Genomic DNA, 19,309 nt, shown 5'->3' with positions numbered 1-19,309 from the left:
TTCTTCATTCACCTCACATTCTTTTATAATCATTTCAAATTTTGTTAACTGTCTATGTCGAGATCCGTTCGCCACTTCGACCCGATGCTGGGATTGAGGGTCGAATCCTATAACACGTTACAAGAGCCAACTACGGGGGGGGCTACCGATGACAGAAGCTCCGGGACCTGTTTACACTGGTGGTGGGGGTGTTAGCTTAACGATAGGCGGTCGGACACAGTTGCGGACGAGCGAGGGTTAACCATTTGGTGCTTTGCTGCCCAGCAACGCCTGCGCAGTAGAACCCGGAAGGGCGGTAGCCAAACATTGCTGGCGCGCTATTTAAACAGCGTTGGGAGACAGCCGCTCCCAACACCGACTTTGTGTATTCCGCATATCCGTCAACCTTGCTGTGCGACACGTGGAGGGAAGTGCGTGCTAATAAACCGTTGCGGCAAGCCCTGGCTGTGCGTCTCCTTTCCTAGCATACGGAACTCGCTACGCAGATTGACAGAAAAGTCGGCGTTTCCTTCTCACATTCGGCGGTGGCAGCGGCATGGCGGAGGGCGCAGCGGCTGGGCGCAGCGGCTGATTCCCCGGCGACTGAGGAGGTATTAGACGCGGATATGGAGGCTTTATCTGACAACACGGTCTCTGAGGACCTGGAGTCGACGGTTGTACGCCCGAAGGTGCGGGCAAGTGTCACGACCCCAGAGACGGAGGACTGTAGTTCCCGGAGCGAGAGGGCCCTGCCGGGTGAGTGGCCACCGTCCCCACCTGACCTGGGTGCGGTGTCGTTCCACGGGTGGAGGGAAAACCAGTGGACGGAGGAGGAGGACTGTGACCTAAGTTACTCCACCGGGCTGGGGGCGTCCACCCTGGACATATTACGGGAGAAATTCGGCGAAGCGAGCATCCGAGATGCCCCCTCATGGCAGCCATGGATATCTGAGCCACGAGCCTGGCCCGGACAACAGGCGTCTCAGAGCACCTCGGGGCCACGCTTTCACCTGGCAAGCCCAAAGTTGCGTATTGAGGGGTGTGTGCCACAACTGGATTACCGTGACCAGCCACCAATTGGCCCTGCCCCGTCTGCGGCTCGTGACGGGCCACGAGGCCAGGCCCAGATCGGCTTACGAGAGAGAGGGCCACCACGCCCTGACCAGCAGGGGTTGCAGAGACACGGCGGCCAACAGAGGGGTGCACAACGGAGGGGCAGAGATAGGGATGCCCAGGACGCCCGGCCAGCGGCCCCGGGGCCCGTATGGGGCCCCGGGCCGTGGCAGGCCCCACAACAACAATGGGGCCCTCCCCCCATACAGGCCACATTTGATGGCAGCGCAGACAGGGTCTCACTATTCCTGAGTCAAATACTCAGTTACATGGATCTGTATGGGCACCTATTCCCATCCCAATGGGCTATGGTGGTGGCTGTCACTACTGTCTTGATGGGCGAAGCGGCGGATTGGGTCGCTGACCTACACAGCGATCATGCTAAGGAATTAGCTGATCTCGGTCTGTTTCTAGAGGCATTGTGCTGCCGCTTTGAAGACCAATCACGCACCCAGTTGCTGGAGGGCGAACTGGTGGCGTTGAGACAAGGGGGTCGACCAGCCAGGCAATACGTGAAGGAATTTAGGGCCGTGGCAGGCCGGTTACGTGCATGGCCTGAACGTCTTCTTATACATCAATTTCGTTTAGGATTAGATCGAGAGTTGAGACAGGCGTGCGTGTACAGAGGCCTACCACCAAAATTAGCGGAATGGTTTAAGGCTGCGGTGGACTTAGATGTTGGTTTATGGGAGTTCCGGCCCCGAGGGGTGGCCAACTTACCGACCGCCACACGACGCAGCAGTGAGAGGCCTGGGGGCGCACGAGGGGTGGGCCCTTCCCCTCCTCGTTCCCTCCTCCCGGTTGGGAGGGGGGCAATTCGTTGTTTCCGCTGTAACCAGCTGGGTCATCAGGCTGCCGAATGCCCCGTTCCTCCGATGACGACTACTGCAGCCAAAACGCCATCATCCTCCGGGAAGGGTCGAGAACGGGTTCGGTCATCGGCAGAATGGTCCAAGGGCGCCACACCTACCTTGACATCGGTGTCTACCCATGGCTCCACAACAACTCCGAGGCCCTCTCCGCTCCAAGGGAGTACGCCGCTGGCCACGGATAGCAGTGAGGACGACGCAGCCGGCGACCCCATGGTGAGTGGCCCAATAAGACCTTTCGTAATACCAGTGATCTTACGTCACCTACGCACCTCAGCAATGGTGCAACGGGACGCCCTCATTGACTCGGGCTGTACGCGATGTCTCCTTCGAAAGTCTGTAGCCTTGGAGTTGGGCATACGGATGATGTCATTGCGTACTCCCATACGGTTTGAACAAATGGATGGGTCGTTGTTGGGGGGGAGGCCAGCAACACACGTAACTGAGCCGATCCGATTGGAGATAGGGGAACATTGGGAACGGATCCGCTTTGTGGTTGTTGACACCATGGTCGAACCCCTTATTCTTGGCCTAGCCTGGTTAGACAAGTGGAGGCCTACCATATGGTGGGAGAGCGGATAGCGGAAACTGCGCTTGAGTCTGGGCCCGGACCCAGAGCCAGAGGAACCGACCGGTAGAGTTGGGGAGGAAGAGGCCATAAACAGACAGCCATCATTAGGGTATCCTGAGGAGTACAGTGACTTAGCAGCTGTCTTTAACGAAGAGGAGTGTGAAGTGTTGCCCCTCATAGAGCGACCGATTGTGCCATTGAACTAAAGCCAGGGGTCCGTTTACCGAAGCCTCGCATGTACGCCATGACGAAACCGGAATTAGAGGAGCTGAGGCGGTACATTGACAAAAATCTGGCCAGGGGCTTCATTCAGCCTAGCAGATCCCACATGGCCGCACCCATTTTATTCCAGGAAAAGAAGGATGGCGGGTTACGATTATGTGTAGACTTCCGGGGTCTTAACGCTGTCTGTGTTGAACATCTATACCCTCTGCCCCTCATGAAAGACCTATTGGCCACACTGTCAACAGGGAAAGTGTTTACAAAACTAGACTTGCGGGAGGCGTACTATCGAGTACGAATCAAACATGGTGATGAGTGGAAAACCACCTTCAACTGTCCTCTGGGCAGCTATAAATTTAAGGTGATGCCATTCGGCCTGCAAGGGGCACCAGCTGTTTTCATGCAGGTGATTAATGAAATCTTGCATGACCACTTATATAGGGGTGTTTTCGTCTATTTAGACGATATCTTGATCTACACCAAGACAATGGAAGAACATATACAGCTAGTACGACAGGCAAAAATGTACGTAAAACTCTCGAAATGTGAATTCCACTGCACACAGTTAGACTACTTAGGGTATAGGATTTCAGGGGATGGGATTGGAATGGATCCACAAAAAGTACGCGCAATGCTGGACTGGCAGGCCCCCAAAACACGAAGACAGTTACAGAGCTTCCTTGGCTTTGCCAATTTTTATCGCCAGTTTATACCAGCTTTTGCGCAGATAGCCCTCCCGCTAACAAACCTACTTCGCACAAAGGACACAGGCCTGAAGGCACGTCCAGGGCAAGCATTAACGTGGTCTTCGGAGTGTCAAAGTGCATTCGAAGGGTTAAAGACCTTATTCTCACAGGCTCCAATCCTCCAGCATCCTGATCTGACATTGCCGTTTGTGGTACAGGCCGATGCCAGTGATGTGGCCGTGGGAGCAGTCCTTATGCAGAGGACCACAACAGCCGAATTAGTCCCCTGTGCATACACGTCTCGAAAGTTATCTCCTACAGAAAGGCGTTGGGCCATATGGGAAAAAGAAGCATTCGCTGTAAGATGGGCTTTGCTCACCTGGAGGCATCTGCTAAAAGGTAGTGGGAAAAGGTTCGAAGTGTGGACAGATCATAAGAACTTAGAGGCACTTCAAACCCCAAGACGCCTATCACCAAAACAAGTAAGATGGGCGCAATATTTCCAGCGCTTTGACTTCGACCTCAAATATGTCCCAGGGGGTAAGAACTTTTTAGCAGATGCTTTATCACGTCTTCCTCAGTATAACAGTAAAAGAGAACAAATTGTTCAAGCTTTAATACCGGGGGCTCAACAGGCGGGTCGAACTACACATACTGCACCGTTCCACTGGGAGAAAGAATTGCAGGGCGCACTGGCGGCGGATGCCTGGGCGACAGAACACAAAACAATGTTAGTATATCGAGATGGTCTCGCCTGGATGGGAACCAAACTCTATATTCCTCTGGTTCTCCGAAATAGTGTATTACAACGTTGTCATGATGTTAGGACAGCTGGTCATTTCGGGTTCCTCAAAACGTTACACCTTGCAAAGCGCCAATTTTGGTGGCCTCGTATGAGGAAGGATGTTGAGGAATATGTGAAAGGATGTAAGGTTTGCGCAGGTGCAAAACCCCGACCCGGAAAACCTCTCGGCCTACTGCAATCCGTCGCAGAACCAAATCAACCATGGGAAGAGATCGCAATGGATTTCATCGTTGATCTCCCGGAAAGCAACGGGTATACGGTTATATGGACTGTGATAGATCTCTTCTCGAAAACAGGCTCACTTCATACCATGTCGGGGGTTACCCTCAGCCCGTAAACTGTCCAAAATGTTCCTGTTACACGTGTACCGCCTACACGGCGCACCACGCCGAATTATATCAGATAGAGGGGTTCAGTTCACCTCAAAGTTTTGGCGGAACTTCATAACTATGATTGGCTTGTCACAAGGATTAAGTTCGGGGTTTCACCCGAGTACGAACGGAGCAGCGGAACGAGCAAATGCTATGATAGAGCGCTATTTACGTTGTTATGTATCGTACCAACAAACAGACTGGTCAGAGTTACTTCTGTTCGCAGAAATAGCCTATAACAATGCGGTCCATGGGAGTACCGGAGTCACTCCATTCCACGCTGTGTCTGGTAAAGAATTCTCTGCCATTCCAGAACTGGAAGTGCAATCCCAGGGACAGATGGTACCTAGTAGCTGGGCTGCTCACATCGGCAGGGGTTGGCCACATATAAAAAAGGCCTTAGAAAAGGCGACACAGATACAAAAACAACAAGCCAACAAAAAGAGGGCAGACCATAAACAATTCATGGTTGGGGACCGAGTATATCTCTCTACGAAATATCTTAAACTACGAACTCCTAGTCGTAAGCTGAGTCCGAAGTACCTTGGCCCGTTCCCTATTATAAAAGTCATTAATCCAGTCACAGTTGAGCTCAAATTACCACCGTTACTTGGTAATGTCCACCCTGTCTTCCATAGTAGTCTACTGAAGCCAGTAGACATAGTCCGAGAACCAGCGGTTAGACCCAGACCGGTAAGAGAAAACCAATATGAGGTAGAACAAATCTTAGATTCGAAAATCAGTAGAGGTAAACTCAAATACTTACTTAAATGGAAGGGTTATCCATTCGAGGAAGCAACATGGGTAGCAGGTACTGATATAGAAGCCGACCGTTTACTCAAACAGTTCCATAAGCGGTATCCCCATAAACCCGGCCCTTGAGGTATAAATGTGAACCATAATGTGATGCTAACCTGTCTCTTTATATCTTCCAGGACGGTCCCTGGTAGGGGGAGCCGCCTGTCGAGATCCGCTCGCCACTTCAACTCGATGCTGGGATTGAGGGTCGAATCCTATAACACGTTACAAGAGCCAACTACGGGGGGGGGCTACCGACGACAGAAGCTCCGGGACCTGTTTACACTGGTGGTGGGGGTGTTAGCTTAACGATAGGCGGTCGGACACAGTTGCGGACGAGCGAGGGTTAACCATTTGGTGCTTTGCTGCCCAGCAACGCCTGCGCAGTAGAACCCGGAAGGGCGGTAGCCAAACATTGCTGGCGCGCTATTTAAACAGCGTTGGGAGGCAGCCGCTCCCAACACCGACTTTGTGTATTCCGCATATCCGTCAACCTTGCTGTGCGACACGTGGAGGGAAGTGCGTGCTAATAAACCGTTGCGGCAAGCCCTGGCTGTGCGTCTCCTTTCCTAGCATACGGAACTCGCTACGCAGATTGACAGTCTATCTTTCTCCTTGAATCTTTCTTCCACTTTTATCCATTTCTCTAATTATATTAAAGTCAACCAATTTAATTTAATATCTGCTAAAATGTTCTTTAGTTGTGTTATATTCTTTATCTTGTTCTTTCAGTCTTCCCATTTTAAATATCTGATTTTCTTTTAGTTTACTAATCCATTCTTTCAATTCAATCCTAGGGAATTTCTCCATTTCTACCACCGGTGTTAAAAGAGAAATTTCTGGCATTAGCCGGTATCTCAATTTATTCCATAATTCTATCAATTTTTTTAAAAAGGGATTTTGAATCCTCCTAGCAATTTTTTAAATATTCTTTTTAAACCAATATGTTTCTATAGGATCACTTATTTCCCTCAATTCTTTCAACTCTATATCCCTCCATATTAAATCTCTAATTACTACTATAATATCTGGGACCATCTTTAATTGATTTGCTACCCAATAATTTCTATTATTTGGAAGACCTAGCCCACCCTTTTTTAATGGTTCATGCCATAATGCTTTACTTATTCTTGCTCTCTTACCTCCCTTACAATACACTTCCAGCAACCTCTGTATTTGCTTTAATTCTTGATCCGACAATTTAATTGGGATCATCCAAAACAAAAAATTAATTTTTTGTAAAACTTTCATTTTTATCATTACAATTCTTCCAAACCATAATAATTTTACTTTCTCATATTTATCTATTTTATCTTTTATATCTTTCTTTAACTTTTCATAATTTATTTTCTTTAACTCTTGAATATTTTTTGGGATGTCAATACCTAAATTTTTAATACTATCTACTATTTTTAATTTATATTTTCCTTTCAATACCTCCACTTTTTCTTTACTATGGTTATATATATGATCAGTGTGTTCTGTTCAAGTCAGAAAATAGAGTAACTCCCACAATATTTTATTTCAATCAGTTCAAAAGTAACTGATTGGGATCAAATTTGTATGGAAATTTCAGCAGCCATCCAAAAACCTGTTTATTCTCTAAGGCAGCAGAATTTCCCCCTTGTAATAGGCCTGAAATAACTGTTTGGTGTTCTGTTTTTAGACCAGTGTCAAGATTCGGAAAGCCAGACCTTTTACCAGATTGGGGACTCATGGGAGAAGCATGCTCATGGAGTGAGATATCAGTGTTACTGTTATGGCCGGGGTATTGGAGAATGGCATTGCCAGCCTTTGAACACAGGTAAGAATCCAAATCTATGAATCAGGGAGACCACATGACTTGTTTTCACACGACTTATGGTATGCTTTCTAAGTACATTATAATAACTTATAAATAACCATTTTAAGTAGAGAAAAAAAATTCAGAAGTCATTGAATCAAACAAAGATCCTATAATTATATCATTGGCTGTGCTAATCAGACACATGACCACTCCTTTTGAAATAAGTAATGTTATACAAAGTACAGAAAAGAAATAAGAAATGGTCAAAGATCTTGATGTTTCCACTGTGTCCATATCCCTGTGTTCTTTAAAATTCTCATGCTTTTGTTTTTGATGAACTCTATATTTTTTCCTCTCTTCCCTTGCCTTTTGATATATTTACTGTACTTCAAATATTTGTTTTGCAGTTTGAGCCTCTTTCATTCTCCTTATGTGGCCTAACCAGCTCAATGTAACTTATGGTCACTCTCTTTTGTACTTAGTCCACATTCATTTAGCATTATTGAATTAATTATTGAATTAATTCAATTTAATCTTTCTTGATCATTTTTCAGGCATTTATGCACACTGATGCCAATCATACTGAACTATTAATTCTCTTCTGGCACATACAACTCTGACTTCTATTTAACAAAGTGGGCAGAAACACACTCATTTCCACTTCTTTCTATAAATATACCATCACATAGTACTGATACTTTTTGCATCATTTGCAAATTTCTCCATCCATTTCCCCATCTTTAGTAACTTGCAATTGTTTCTTATCAGACACAACTGCTTTGACTTTTGATACATTAATTTTCAGACTATCCTCCTTATTACATCTAAACTTTGCTGCAGATCATTTAGGTTCTCAACCAACAATAGCATAGCATCAGTAGCACTACTATATTTATCCATAAATATATTAAACAAACAAGAGGACATCACATGTTCTTGTCTCACTTCCTGATCAATTTTGAATCAGTGTTGAACTGTTCACACTTGCTTTACTTCCCTCCTATATTGTTTTAATTACATTTAACAATCAACCTTTGAACTTCATATTCACCCAGAATGTTCTGTAATTCAAACCTATCATGCTTTCTCTGAATTAACAAATGTAAAATACATTCTGTTTTGCACAGTCAGTAGGTTTCTCAGTGATCTGAAAAGCAAAACTCAAATCTTTGTTCTACTTCCCTAGTGTTGCTTGTTATCAAATCTCATACCCTCTCAGTCAGAATTCTGCCAGAAATCTTCCCAGGCACATTTACCAAGCCAATCCCCTGTAGTTTTTACATTAATTTTTCTACCTTTCTGTTTGCAGAAAGGGGAACGGTAATAACATTCTTCTAATCCTCAGGTACAGATGCAATCTTCATACACATAAGTTGAACAACCAGTCAATGAATAAACTTCATTCATAATTGACATACCGTATTTTCCGGCGTATAAGACGACTGGGCGTATAAGACGACCCCCTACTTTTCCTGTTAAAATATAGGGTTTGGGCTATACTCGCCGTATAAGACTACCCCTCTTCCAACGCACACCAAATAAAAATTAAAAAACATCAGATTTGATTTCAATATGGTAATTTTAATTCAAATGCTTATGACATGCAGGTACTTAGCAGGAAAACTGTCACTTATAAACATAAGGCTGTTTGTCATCAAACATGTAAACATAAAACAGTGCAATTGGATTAAACTTTTCCTAATTCACTTTAAAGCTGAAAGGAAGGATAAGACATTAAACCCATGGGAGCTGCCATGCTGTTTGTTTTCTAAGCTGTCAACCAAACTGGAACTGATGATGATAGGAAGATAACAAACAATAGAGAGCCAGTGCCGGGCAAGTCCTTGGCGAGTCAGCAACGCCCATCATAACTGCAAGCTATTTTTACAGGTTTTGCTGGCGTGACAGTTTCCCTTTAAAATCCTTCAAAATCCTCCTGTTCGTCATCTAATATCATAAGTACATCAATGACATCTTGTGATACATTTATAAGGCAGTCATCATATGGATCTAATTCCGTATCAGATGGTGTGGTCTCAGCTTCGGCTTCCTCTTCATCTTGCCACAAGTAGTCGTCCTCCATACCATCTAATGAATTTGATATGCCACACTTCTTGAAAGACTTGATTACTGTTTCTGCATCAATATCATTCCAGGCTTTTATGACAAACTTGCACAAAACATCCAACTGTGGAGCACGCATGTTTCCTCCTTTTGTGAATGACTTTTCACCGCTAACCATCCACTCATTTCACTGTTCTCGAATGCGATCTTTAAATGGCTTGTTTAGGCACACATCCAGGGGCTGTACCAACGATGTCAATCCTGCAGGAATAACTGCCGCATCTGTGTTTATTCTTGCAAGCCTTTGCTTGGTGCTGGGAGTTAAATGAGCCCTGAACATATCCCACACCAGTAGACTACGTTTTTGAATAAGTCCACCTGGTCGCCTGCTCCATACATTATCAAGCCATAGCTTTACCCCTTCTTCATCCATCCAGCCTTTTTCATTCACATGTACAAAACAACCAACAGGGAACTTGAGTTTCGGCATTGTTTTTCTTTTAAAAATAATCATTGGTCTCAGTTTGGAGCCATCAGCTGTGCATGCTAGTACCACTGTAAAACTGGACTTCTCATGTCCTGTTGTTTTAATTAAAATTGTTTTTTCACCTTTTGGATGGACAGTTTTATTTCCAATCATATCAAAATTCATTGGAGTTTCATCCATATTTCCGATACTACTTAACGCATAGTTTATTGCGCTGTTGTATTACGTATTGATGGAAACTATTTACTTTGGCATCAAGATCTGCAGGTAATTTTTGTGCAATTTTTGTCTTTTGCCTCAGTACCAAATTATGCCTTTCCAAGAATCTAGTACACCAGGATACAGTGGCCTTAAATCTGTTGCTGTGATCTGGGTTAGATTTGGCCCACTGAAGTGCAAACAAACGTATTTTATTTCATGTCACTACATAACCGTTTTGGCGATGCTCATTCACCATGTCTGCTACATGTTTTTCGAGTTCTAGCCAATGTGGGGTGCCTCTTCTTAATGCACACTTACCCCTTGGCATACTCTTTAATGCTTTTACATTTGCTTTCCAGTCCCGAACCATCTTTTCTGTTACTCCATATTGTCTTGCAGCAGCACAGTTATTATGTTCCATGGCAAAGTTTACAACTTTAAGTTTACAACTGGTTTCATATTTCTTTCTTCTTGCTGGTGGAGCCATGATGTGGTCTTGACTGTTAGCTATTTGTATACTGTACTGTATGTACTGTTGCTGTACTGTAGAGATACCTATGAGCCAGGCTGCACATCTGCCTGTCAAGGTAATGGGCTACGCTACGTGTAGTGGCAAGAGAGCTATTTTGTACCAGGTTTTTTTCCTTCACCCATGCAGCCTTGAGGAGATCGGCACAGCTTCATGAATCTGAGTTGCTGGCGCTGATTGATGACGCTACAGGAGCGCCGACAACATTGATAGGAAGCTGTGCCGATCTCCTCAAGGCTGCATGCCGCTGAATGCTGGAACCAGCTGGTTGCTGAGCGGAGCTTCACCCAGGCATCCAGGGGGATATTACTGACGCTCTGACTTCCCCAGCTGACCCCCAGTGATGGCGAGCCCCACATGTCTGGGGAAGTCGGAGCGTTGGTAATATCCCCCTGGATGCCTGGGGGAAGCTCCGCTCAGCTGGTTCCAGCATTGAGTGGCATGCAGGCTTGACGAGATCGGCACAGCTTACCCTCAATGTTGTTGGCGCTCCCGTAGCGTCATCGGTCAGCGCCAGCAACTCAGATTCGGGTACCCGGCGTATAAGACGACCCCCGACTTTTGAGATGATTTTCCTGTGTTAAAAAATCGTCTTATACGCCGGAAAATACGGTAGTTTGACTCCAGTTTCATGCTTGCAGCTTCATCATTTTCAAAGATTTCCTAATCATTTATGACTTTTCATCAGATTTATCTTGGAGATTAACAATGAATTCACTTCAATTTGGCTCTTTGACATATTGTATACGTTCGACATAAATATTTAAAATATTTTTCTAATAGTCTCATTCCAAATCCTATCACATTTATTCAGTTCTCTCTGTTGGAGGTACCTTGTTTTGAGGATTTTTCACTCACTTCTAAAATACTGGCCTATCCTGCATTCAGAATTTCTCCTGACTTCTTATTCTCAGAAATTCTCTCAGTCTTTCATCATAAACAATCAATCATCCCTTTTCTGTATGTTTATGTTAATAAACCTATGCTTAAGCCATGCATCTGAAAAAAAGCAGACTGTTTTTGAAGCAGTTGCTCAACAGTTGCCACTCTAATTCAATCTTGGGTTGCCAAATGGCCCAATCAGTTTTTCTGTACTCTCTCATCTCATTCTCACCCATCCATTCTTGTTACCTAACAATAAGTTTTTTTAAAAAAAATCTTCAATACATTCATTGAATTACTGAATTTTTCCCAGAACATCTCTCTAGTTGATCTTCCAATATTACCATTGACTGGGACTTAATATGCAACTAATCTAAAGGAGATAATTCAATTTTTCAAGGCAAAAGCTTTTGAGTTCACTTGCAATTAGTAATTTGGCCATGATCTCATTATAAATGGGGCAGTAAAGGACATAATGGATAATGTCCTCTGCTTGACCAGCATCACAAGGTCATAGGCATTGTTCAACAGGGAGCTTACAGAATCTCCTTTCAAGTAAAGCTAAGGGCATGATCTATAGATTTCTACTTCCATGAGCATCCAGAACAATGTAGTTGGTACTAATTCACACATTTTGATAGATTTTAGACCTTTTATTAATTTCCCTATAAATATTCATTAATTCCATTCCACAAAGTCAAGCTATCTACATTCTGTTTCATGGCACTCTTCCATTTCTCTTAGTTATATAGACACACAATTTACTGGCATACTTCTGTCTGTATCCCACCTATTAGGAATGCATATGTGTCAGCGATATGCTTGTGCTCTCATGTATCTAGTTCATACAAAGCTATTGAGAAATAGAGAAAGTTGAAGCAGAGGAAGTGCTATGGCAAGGCAAGACCCTGCATGGAAGATACTATTGATAGATAGCTGAGGGGAAATCCTACCAGTGACTGGAAAGAGCTGGACTAAAAGATAGCACTGAGGTACCAATCATAGCAGCAGAAGAACAGACACTAAGCACCAGATCCATAGAAGCAGAGATCTACCACAGTAGGTAGGGGTCTAGGACTTTTCAGCTCGAATTCTTCGCCTTGCCTGTTTTGCCTCAAGGTTTTCTCCTCTGGGTTATTAGCCACAAACTTTTCTCCATGGCTGGACCTCCCCCAGTCTTTCACCACAGCACAATGACCACGGCCACTCCCTCCCAGGTGCTTCGCCGCAGCCCATACACAGAGGAGGTTTCATCCTAGGTTTTTCAATGCCTGGGACAGTTAGGGCCCAACAAATCAGCTAGAGGGGGAAGGAAGGAAGGAACAGCCTTGGTTGAAATGGGAGGGAGAAGGCGGGAGAAGGGGGGGACTTCCACCTGTGCCTATTTTTCGAGAGAAGGAAGAACCCTTTTCAGGCCAGATATCCAAATCAATAATTAATGACAATGAATAATCTACGGCATTGATTCTCACCCCCAAAAAGGGGGGAGATGTTGGCAAACTTCCCATTCAAGATTTAGAAAGGAAGAAAAGGAAATTGTAAAAGTGCTCCGTTCCCACCCCTGCCTGTTCCCCCAGTTCAAAGGGAAGCACTTCTGTTTTGTTTTTTGTTTTTTTGCAAGGGGAAAAGTTAGTTGCAATTAATTTCTTAACCAAAAGCAACAGATAGTAGCGCTTCCTAAAGAGAACTTGGAGAGATTCACGCTTAGGAAAAATCCCTTTCAGATAAGGCAGCTATCAGAGATCTGATAGACACAAAGGATGGCTGTGTGTTGTGTTGAGGAAAAGTGTTAAGTGGCATATCACCAAGGTTATATCCTGCCTTGTTCAAAATATTTATAACTGTCTAGAATGAGAGGTTAGAAAAAAGTAATTATCATATTTGCGAATAATAAATATATGAGAGATAGAAATGCCTTAAGGGGGAATATCAAGATTCAAGAGCATCTTGAAAAATTGGGGAAATGGGCAGAAACAAGCACAATTAATTTCAACTGGAACAGAAGTAAAATCTTTCATTCATGTAGGAAAAAACAAAGATTTGGTTATAGCAAATAGTATGTTTGTGTGTGTGTGCGTGTGCGTGTGTGCTCCTGAGCAGATTCAACGTGCTTAGCTTCTCCCTTCAACTCTAATTGGCAGGGGCCCCACAACACGGGACCTTCAGCCCCAGACTGGCCAACCCCACCTTGTGTAAGTTCTACAAAGCATGAGATGATTCTGCATCCTTTTTTATACCCACTATAGTCTTAGTTCTTAGTATTCTGATTACTCTAGTCATATAATCTAACTACATTGTAAAACTCAGTCATATATCCTAACTTAGATTTTATATCTTCCTGCAACAGTCAGATTCCTTTCTTGGCAGTGTTTATCTTTGGTTATATTTTCCAGAGCGCTGCGTCTCCACTCCATAGCCTGGTTTTATCCTCTTCTCTGACAGCAACTGAGAGAACTTAAAACAATTAAACACCCACTCTGTGCTCTAGCCACGCCCTTCTTACCCAACTTCTCCAGTCTTTCTTTCAGTTGCTGACAGACTGAGGTGAATTTTAGCTCTGTGCTCAGGTTAGGTAGTTCGTGTAGGTTTTTATTTATTTTTGATTAGCCTGTTTTCCTTGTTCGGTGGAGAGCGGAAAATTCGTCTTTAGCCTGCCCACCTGTCAGCTGTGATTGCCGGCTTCGCGCCTGGGCCGTTCCGAGCTTCGCGCCCCCAGCGCGCTCAGCAGCCAGCTTCCGACCCCGCAGGGCAGATCCAGCCGACATTTGCTGCCGGTGGAGCGGGCGCTGGGCGGTTCGCCGCCTCTTCCCCTCCACCTCAGTTATTCTCTACAGCACACTCTCTGGGTTAGTTAGGCGGCGGCGTGGGCATACGAGCGGCATTCCTGCCGGTGGCTGTGACCGAGCGGCTGCCGTCCCGTCAGGTTTCTGCGGGCGGTGCCGGCTTCGTAGGGGCTAAAAATCGCTTCTGAGGATCCGGACCTGGCGTGAGTTGCAGTGGAGGTTCTGAGCAGCCCTTATTGGACCACCAGACTCCGGGAGCCCCCTTTTCGTTGACCGCTTTGGTTTGGCCCGCATGTCTGCTGGGGCGGCCTCTGCTGAGTCATTCAGGCCGCCATTTTGGGGCCGCTTACTTCGCGCCCGCCATTTTTTGTTGGAAGTTAAGGCGTGGCGTGGCTCTACTGCCTGATGGCCTTCCCTGTTTTGGTTGGGGGGGTGTTTCTTCCCCCCCCCCCCCATTCAAAGGGAGAAGCCTCTGTTAGGTCCTGACTCTGGTTCTGGTGCGGGCCTCATCGTTATATATATAATTATTAATTTGGAGCCTGAGCCTACCTCCCTTACTGCAGGTCTGCTGCAGGGGGTGGGGGGAGTGCTATATCAGCCTATCAAGTCCCTCATTGGCTGTTTTCCTTGAGGGCATTCTTTTCCATTTGGTGTTTTAATTTAAAAAAAAAACAAAAAAAAAACTTTGTATATATTTCTCTATTAAGTTTTTTTTTCAATTAGTTTTTTTTTTTAAAAAAAAAAATTCCCTTTTCTACAATGGCTGATTTCTCATTTTCATCTGACTTTGATCAGGAGGCCAGCCCTCCTAGGTCAGTTAGGGCTCACAAATCCAAAAGGGACAAACAGTCTGTGTCTGGCGGCCGGTCCTCCAATTGATCCAAAACATCTGCTGCCGCTGATAAGGATGCTCTTCGACGTCACAAAGCTTTCGAGCGCCAATTTGAGAAGGCCAGGCGGGCCGCTGACACCTCTGCAGCTCACCCAAGCTCTGAATCCGTTGGTGAAGAGTCTACCAGGCCTGTGCCTCTGGCCTTGTCTAAGAGGGTGTCGCAGTCCTTGCCTGATGTGTCGGCAGCAGGTTTGTCTACGTTCCAGCCTCCTCGCAGATGGGCGCCCTCTGCAACCTTCACCCCCACTGCTGCGGGGCTTCGACCTGTGGAGCCGCCCGTGGGGGGCCCGCAGATGGACTTCCAGACCATGCTGTCCATGGCTTTGGCCTCCATTATGGCAGCGGGAGCTCAACAGGCAGCTCAGGGGCTTAGGACCTGGTTATCTACGGGACTGCCTACTACCACCAATAGCCTCCCACCGGCCGGTACGCTCTCATAGAGAAGGACTCCTCCGGGTGCCGTCAGCCAAACAGTGTCGACTGGCGGCCCCTAGGGGGAGAGCCTTCTCTGTGGGGGCACCTACCATCTGGAATGAGCTCCCTCCGGAGATACAGAGGATCCCGGATCTGTGCACCTTCCGCCGCGCTGTGAAGACCTTTTTATTCCATCAGGTGGGCTTGGCCTAATCTCTTCCCTTTTTTAAATATGTAAATTTTAATCTGTTTTTAAATTATTGGGGTGTTTTAATCTGTCTGGGCCAAAATGATTTAATTTGATTTTATCTGGTTTTTAATTTTTTTGTATCTATGTATTTTATTGTTTGGCTGTTCACCGCCCTGAGTCCTTCGGGAGTAGGGCGGTATACAAATCAAATAAACTAATAAACTAAACTAAGGGGGCCCCCAGTGCGTCCAGCCAGGCAGCTTCTTCGACTTCAACTTATCGCAGGAACCGTTCTCCTCACCGTCACGAGTCTGACTCATCTTCTGATTCTGACCAAGGGGAGGACTACCCTGAAGATCTCGAATTTTCAGAAGACGAGGGTTTGTTATCTGATTCACCGGCCTTTAGGGCCTTTTTCGGCCGGCGTTGTTCAAGTCCCTGCTTCACAAGGCACGTTTGACAACTAACTTGGGTTTGGTGGGGGCGCAACTTTCTACCTCCCAATCAGAGGCCGGTCCACATGACGCCTTGTTCAAACAAGCTAAGCAAGAGAAAGACTTTATTCCATGCCCCCAGCTGTTTGTGGACGTTCTTAAAGCCCCTTGGGGTCAGCCTGGGTCTTCTACAACGCCCAGCAATCAGGACAAAAAGTTTTACTGTCCTGCTCCTGAGTTGAAGTCGCTGTTGGATTTGCCTGTTGTGGCGAGTCTCACCTCTCAATCAATGATCTCTGCAGATCCTCTGGACGGGCTGAAGGAGGAGGACAGGCACGCTGAGCTGACCTTTCGTAAGTCACACATGGCGGGGGCTTGGACCATCAAGACAGCTACGGCCACCTTTTTTTTCAATCGAGCCTCTCTGATTTGGTTGCGGAAGTTGCAAGAACGGCTCCCTCCCGAGGAGACTCGTCTGCACCAGAACGTCAATAAGATTATTGCGGCCACTGAATAGTCTGCGGATGCGTCGCTGAACTCCGTTAAATTCGCATCTCGTGCCTTGGCATCTTCCATCACTTCGATACGCCTCTTCTGGCTGCGGCCTTGGAAAGATCAAATGGAAGCTGGCAGCGGCCTCCTACAAATCTCCCAACTTGTTTGGGGCTGCTCTGGATCCCGTTCTGGTGGAGGACAAAGATAAGCGAAAAGTTCTCCCATCGACTCTTCGTAGGCAGGATAGACGCTATACCCTATACTCACAGCGGCAGTCCTTTCGGCCTTATCTGAGGTCCGGGGGGCCCTCCACTTACCGGCAGCCATTCCAATCGTCTGACCGTTTCTCTGATAGACGCGGTTTCCGGGACCGTGGTAGACAACAGCCCGCATCGAAGCGCCTGTTTCGAGGCTCTGGTGCCAAGCCTTATCGACGAGGCAAATGACTCACCGCCGTCCGGTCCCGTGGGCGGCCGTCTGCAGGCTTTTTATCGTCAGTGGGCGAAGTCAACGTTGGAGGCATGGGTGCGTCGCACCGTAGCTGAAGGACTCTTGATCGAATTTGTGGATTGTCTCCCGAGTCGTTTCATCAGGTGTCCCGTGCCTCGTTTGCCCGAGTCCCGTCGCCTTATGTCGGAGGAGATAACTCACCTGCTGGAGATAAAGGCCATAGAACCTGTTCCATTGGACCAATTGGGGGCAGGGTTCTACTCGACTCTTTTCCTTGTTCCCAAGAGCTCGGGGGGCGTCCGAGGGATCCTCAATTTGAAGGACCTGAATCGGGCGGTTCATTACCGTCGATTCAAAATGCACTCGCTGCAGTCTCTTCTGTCCTCTGTCCGTCAGGGAGACCTCATGCAATCGGTGGACCTGCGCGAAGCTTATCTTCATGTACCAGTGCATCCCTCCCATCACAAGTTCCTGCGGTTCGAGTATGCGGGCAGGCATTATCAATACGGTCTCTCTTGATTTTATGATTTTATGGTTGATTTTAAATTTTGATATGGATTTTAAATTGATAAATTTTAAACTATGGGCCAAATTTAATTATTTTAAGTCTATTTTTAATCGTACTTTATGTATAAATGTTTTATTTTGGCTGTTCACCGCCCTGAGTCCAAAAGGAGAAGGGCGGTATAGAAATTTGAATAATAAATAAATAAATACTGTGCCATGCCATTTGGACTTTCCTCGGCACCCAGGACTTTCACCAAGCTGGTGGCAGCTGTTGCAGCAACCCTCAGACCTGTTCCGGTGCGGCTGTTATGTTACCTGGACGACATTCTGGTCCTCTCGTCATCCCAGGACCAAGCGGTGCGAGACATGGACCTGGTGCTCTCGGCCTTCAGATCTCACGGCTTCACAGTCAACCTGGACAAGACCATGCTTGTACCGTCCACTTCCATCCTGCATCTGGGTGCCGTGATAAACTCGACCAAGGGACAGGTTTTTCTGTCTCCCGAAAGGATGCGGAGCATCAAGAGTCTGCTGGCCCAGGTTCTGGCCCAGAGGTCGGTGCCCCTTTTGACTCTCTCTCAACTCCTCAGGAAACTGGTCTCGTGTTTCCACATAGTTCCTTGGGCCCGCAGGCACTCTCGGCCCCTGCAATGGCTTCTCCTTCCGTTTCAGCGGACGGGGGTGGCCAACACTCCCAGGAAGGTGTTTGTCCCTCCCCAGGTGAGACTGTCCCTACAGTGGTGGAAGTCGCCGGCCCTTCAGAAGGGCTGTCACTTCTTGGACCAGAGTCGACTAGTATTGACCACCGACGCCAGCCTGCTGGGATGGGGCGCCCACCTGGACAATCAAGTGGCTCAAGGATTGTGGTCTTGGGTGGAGACGCATCACAGCATCAATCTTCTTGAGCTGCGACGGTCCATAGTCATCACTTGTTGATCCTCACGGAAAACACATCCGCCAAAGCACATGTGAACCGGGAGGGAGGCACAAAGTCTCGTGCCCTGATGCTCGAGTCGGAGAAGCTCTTCCGGTGGGCGGAACGTCACGTTCTATCAGTGCAAGCAGACCATATTTCGGGCTTGGCCAATGTTCAGGTGGACTGGCTCAGCAGGGAGCAGATAGATCCGACGGAATGGCAACTACATCTCAGGCTGTTTCGGGAACTGTCGCTAAGGTTCGGTGCTCCAGTGATCGACCTGTTCGCAAGTCCGGCCAACGCCCAACTTCCTTGGTTCATTTCCAGGTACCCGGCCCCTTGGGCGGAAGACACGGACGCCCTGCGGTGTAGGTGGCCCCCCGGGAGGTTGTACGCCTTTCCTCCCTTCAATCTCATTCCCCTAGTAGTCCGGAAGATGGTGGCGGAGCGAGCGGAGCTGTTGTTGGTGGCTCCGTACTGGCCTCGCAGACCCTGGTTTGCCGACCTAGTGGGGTTCTCGGTGACCAGCCCGTGGGTGATTCTGCCGCATCGCATATCGTTGCTTCAGGGAGCCATCAGTCATCCAGAACCTCAGTGGCTTCATTCGGCCGTTTGGCATTTGAAAGGGTCATCTTGAAGAAAGGTCGACTGTTGGATGACGTGATCGGTACTATACAGGTGGCGTGTAGACCTTCCAGAACTCGTATATATGAAGCTACCTGGAAAGCCTTTTGCAGGTGGTGTTCATCTCGTCATGTGGATCCGACTTCGGCTGTGATTCAGGACATTCTTGACTTTCTCCAAGCGGGGTTGGACAGAGGTTTGGCCTCGACCACATTGAGGCGGCAGGTCGCGGCTCTTTCCA

At 46.9% G+C, this 19,309-nt stretch overlaps 1 protein-coding gene across 27 annotated transcripts in view; it reads left to right on the top strand.

The window, feature by feature from the left end:
• FN1 (fibronectin 1) overlaps positions 1-19,309 on the top strand; it is a 236,467-nt gene that overhangs the window by 84,053 nt on the left and 133,105 nt on the right. For 22 of the 27 annotated variants that reach the window (XM_087882203.1, XM_087882201.1, XM_087882199.1 and 19 more), the window contains exon 13: positions 7,081-7,218. The exons of the other annotated variants lie outside the window; for them this stretch is intronic. In XM_087882203.1, the coding sequence (XP_087738329.1) occupies positions 7,081-7,218 (138 nt within the window). The remainder of the gene's footprint in view (positions 1-7,080; positions 7,219-19,309) is intronic. 27 annotated transcript variants of the gene reach the window in all.

The sequence above is a fragment of the Pantherophis guttatus genome, chromosome 1 (genome assembly GCF_059756535.1).
Source record: "Pantherophis guttatus breed Tessera chromosome 1, ASM5975653v1, whole genome shotgun sequence".
In the NCBI taxonomy this organism is placed as follows: Eukaryota; Metazoa; Chordata; class Lepidosauria; order Squamata; family Colubridae; genus Pantherophis; species Pantherophis guttatus.
Note: the sequence above shows the minus strand (reverse complement) of the source record. Positions and strands in the feature narration are given on the sequence as shown.